General features: G+C 31.1%; 1 protein-coding gene across 1 annotated transcript; it reads right to left on the bottom strand.

Annotated features, from left to right (window-relative positions):
* Positions 1–239: 239 nt before the first annotated feature.
* Positions 240–1,822, bottom strand: LOC107861259. Its single transcript, XM_016706608.2, has one exon. The coding sequence runs from the start codon at positions 1,102–1,104 to the stop codon at positions 598–600; it is 507 nt and encodes a 168-aa protein (XP_016562094.1). The 5' UTR covers positions 1,105–1,822; the 3' UTR covers positions 240–597.
* Positions 1,823–3,274: the final 1,452 nt, after the last annotated feature.

Here is a 3,274-nt window from a genome sequence, read left to right as displayed (position 1 = left end):
ATGTCAATTAATTCAAAAAATAAAATAAAACTCCTTTTTTCAACAAATAAAAACCCTCCTAGAAATACTCATACAGGTTGAGGAACAGTGATTTTACTGGACATGGTTCAACAACAAATTCTTTATAATATATGTATATATAATAATGAAGTTAAATCACCCTTACTTGTAAGTAGACAATAGACATACTAATGCAACAAAAGCAATTGACAAAATGAATGGAAAAAACACTCACCAAATACAAACACCACTCTTTCATATATGATATATATAATACTGAATACAAAACATATACTCTCATAAACCTTCAAGACAAAATCCCAGAGCCTGCCTTTCCTTTTTTTTTTTTCCCCTCTAGAACAAAAAAAGAATTTCCAAAATTGCATCTCTGAGCACAATATAAGAAGGCTGTATAATACTTAAACATAATGAGAAAGAAAAGAAAAAAAAAATAGTAGAAGGTGGACCTCTAATTAATTTGGCTAGCTAGCTAGCTAGTACTAGTTGTCTAATGGTACTTAAAAAATGATAATATGATATAAATGGATCGCCTAATTTTGTTGGTTAATAATTAGGTGCTACTAATAATACAATACACTATTCCAAGAAACCAGTCTTAGTTAAAATGGCATTCCTTAATTTGCTAAGGTCCCTTCCTTTAAGTGTCCTTCCAACTCCTTCCATCATTGAGAATGAAGCTATCTTATTTCTTGCAACCCTTCTTGCTATATATTCATGTGGTGGCACCATTATTCCATCACCATCTTCTTCTACTTCACCACCATTATTATCAGGATAAGCCACTGGTGATGATGGTGATGAGCAATGATGGGTTATACTATTACTAACTCTTCTTGATTTCTTGTTGTTGGTGTTCTTGGACCACTCTGGAATGTTAACAGGACCTGATAATTTCTGCAACATAGACTTATTACTAGTACTACTACTACTACTACTACTACTTTTACCTCTTGGAATAGTCACCCTTGATGATGAGGAGGAGGAGGAATCTCTTTCTTTCACATAACCCCATACATCTTCCTCTTCAAAGTCCCCATCTTTTTCTGTTTCTTCTCTGCCATAGCCACCATTAAACTCTTCCATTCTTGGAGTTTCAATTAGATCTCTCAAGATTAGCTTCAAGAATGAGTAGACAAAAAAAGTTTTGACTTCTTTTTTGTTCAAGTACAAAAAAAACTTGCCAGCTAGAAAGCCTTAGTGACTATTTATAGCTAAGAGAAAGGGATGTTTGCTTTTTGTTTCATGATTTTTTTTGATACTTTGGGGAATAATTAAGAAAAAAAGAAGAGGATGTAAGAGAATGGTATAAGGAATCTTCCTTTGCCTTAAAGGAACAATAGTCCAAAAAAAATGTAGGAGCTTGCTTTTCTCTGAATAATAATAGTAGTAGTAGCTGCTTAACAACATAAAAACCAAACCGAGAATAAGAGATGTGAATTATTTTTTTTAAGTTAGTAAAAACAAACAAACAAGATCACAGATTTCAAGGGGCTAGCTTTAATACCAAGTCCCCCTGCAGTAGCAGTATCAGAAGGAAAAAGACAAGCCACCACAGAGATTTTTTGCATAGAGTTTGGTAACTTTCATCACCCTCAAAACTGGAAACTGAAGCCAAAAAGTTACTACTAAAATGAAAATGATGATTTTCATGAGATGCACCTCTTAGCCAAAAATGTTTTGAAAATGAAAGCCAAAGTCAAGAATTTATCATTTTAAGCAAATGAAAGTCCAAAAAACCCACAGAAAAAGAAAAAGCAATACAAGGCAAGTGTCAAAAGAAGTAGTATATGAAAAAACTTTATTTGTGATATAATACTTTTATAGTACCCTAATTTTGTTGAAGTAATTAATAGAAAGTGCGTTTCACCATTTTATTTATCATATGAAAATTGAATGTTAGATGTATGTGGTGGATAAAAGGGTACAAAAGCATCAATCAATACTGGTGAATTCTTGAAAAACTGGTAAAAATTTTGATTGGGTAAAGTGGAGAGTAACGATTGGTGGAGGTAACTTTTCACTGATTTTCTGTAGTCTTATCCAACATAAAAGCAGGAGGGAGCCAACTAAGCTTCGCATTAAACCATAGCAAAAGAGGTGAAAACAACTTTGTTAGGGGCCTAGAAAATGGAGTAAAACCATTTATTAGTTTGCCTCATGCACATTGAGATTTGTGGTGGTGTTTCTTTCTGCTATTTTAACTCTGTAAAGAAATAAATAATTTCAAAATAAAATAAAGAATTATTTTATTTTATATTTAATATGAGGTATTAGTTAGTATAGACGATTATTTATCCCGTTATTTACATCATAGTGATGAGATTATTTTTCCATACACACGATGGATAATTTTAAAATTAGCTACTACTTTTTTCAAGATAAAATTTATCCGGAAATTATTAACTTTTTTGCATACACTTTTTCATTATCATATCAACTTATAAAAGATAATTACAAGAGCTTATAATAATTAGAGTTAATATGTCCAGTTCTAGATGGAGGGGCGAATCAATGAAGGTGGATCACTTTAAAAGAGTGTTAGGCTTTTAGGTTGTTAAGCTTCTGAAGAAGGAAGACACGTGACGTTTTAGGTACATTTCATATTCGAATGAGAGAAACTTAAAAAATGTTATAAGACATAATTCAAGTCCACATGATACGCATGCTTTTGAATTCAATGATGACATAGTTTAAATGAAAAATCTGTATGATATAATGGATTAAAAGATACAATACGTATCATAATCTTAGATCGTGGCATAGTTGTAGAAGTAAAATATATAACATGTTATATTACAAAAATATACTGATAGTAAAGAAACTTATGCAAATTTCATAAATAAATATTGATTTCAAATCAAAACTTGAAATTGACAATCCAAAACTTATGCCCTGTCACTTATTAGACAAACATATTGAAACGAAGAAAATAATTACACTACTAGATATAAAAAAACAAAGTATCATTTTATCTGAAACAAACTAAAAAACTCTACAGTACTAATTCTTAACTCTCTTTTTAACTAAGGCTTGAACTTTTGTATTAATATAACATTATCATCCATTAATTAGAAATTGCCAACTCTTTCCCATCTCTATCCTATCTCAAACTTCAATGCTTTCTGGTTATTGGGATTGTTGCTGAATTGACAGTGCTAAACAGCTGAAGTAGTAAGTAAAAAAAAAAAAAAGCAAAGTGAGGGTCCTGAGATTTGGGATTATTACTGAAACAGTGACAGTGACAGTGCATGTA

The sequence above is a fragment of the Capsicum annuum genome, chromosome 2 (assembly GCF_002878395.1).
Source record: "Capsicum annuum cultivar UCD-10X-F1 chromosome 2, UCD10Xv1.1, whole genome shotgun sequence".
Classification (NCBI taxonomy): Eukaryota; Viridiplantae; Streptophyta; class Magnoliopsida; order Solanales; family Solanaceae; genus Capsicum; species Capsicum annuum.
Note: the sequence above shows the minus strand (reverse complement) of the source record. Positions and strands in the feature narration are given on the sequence as shown.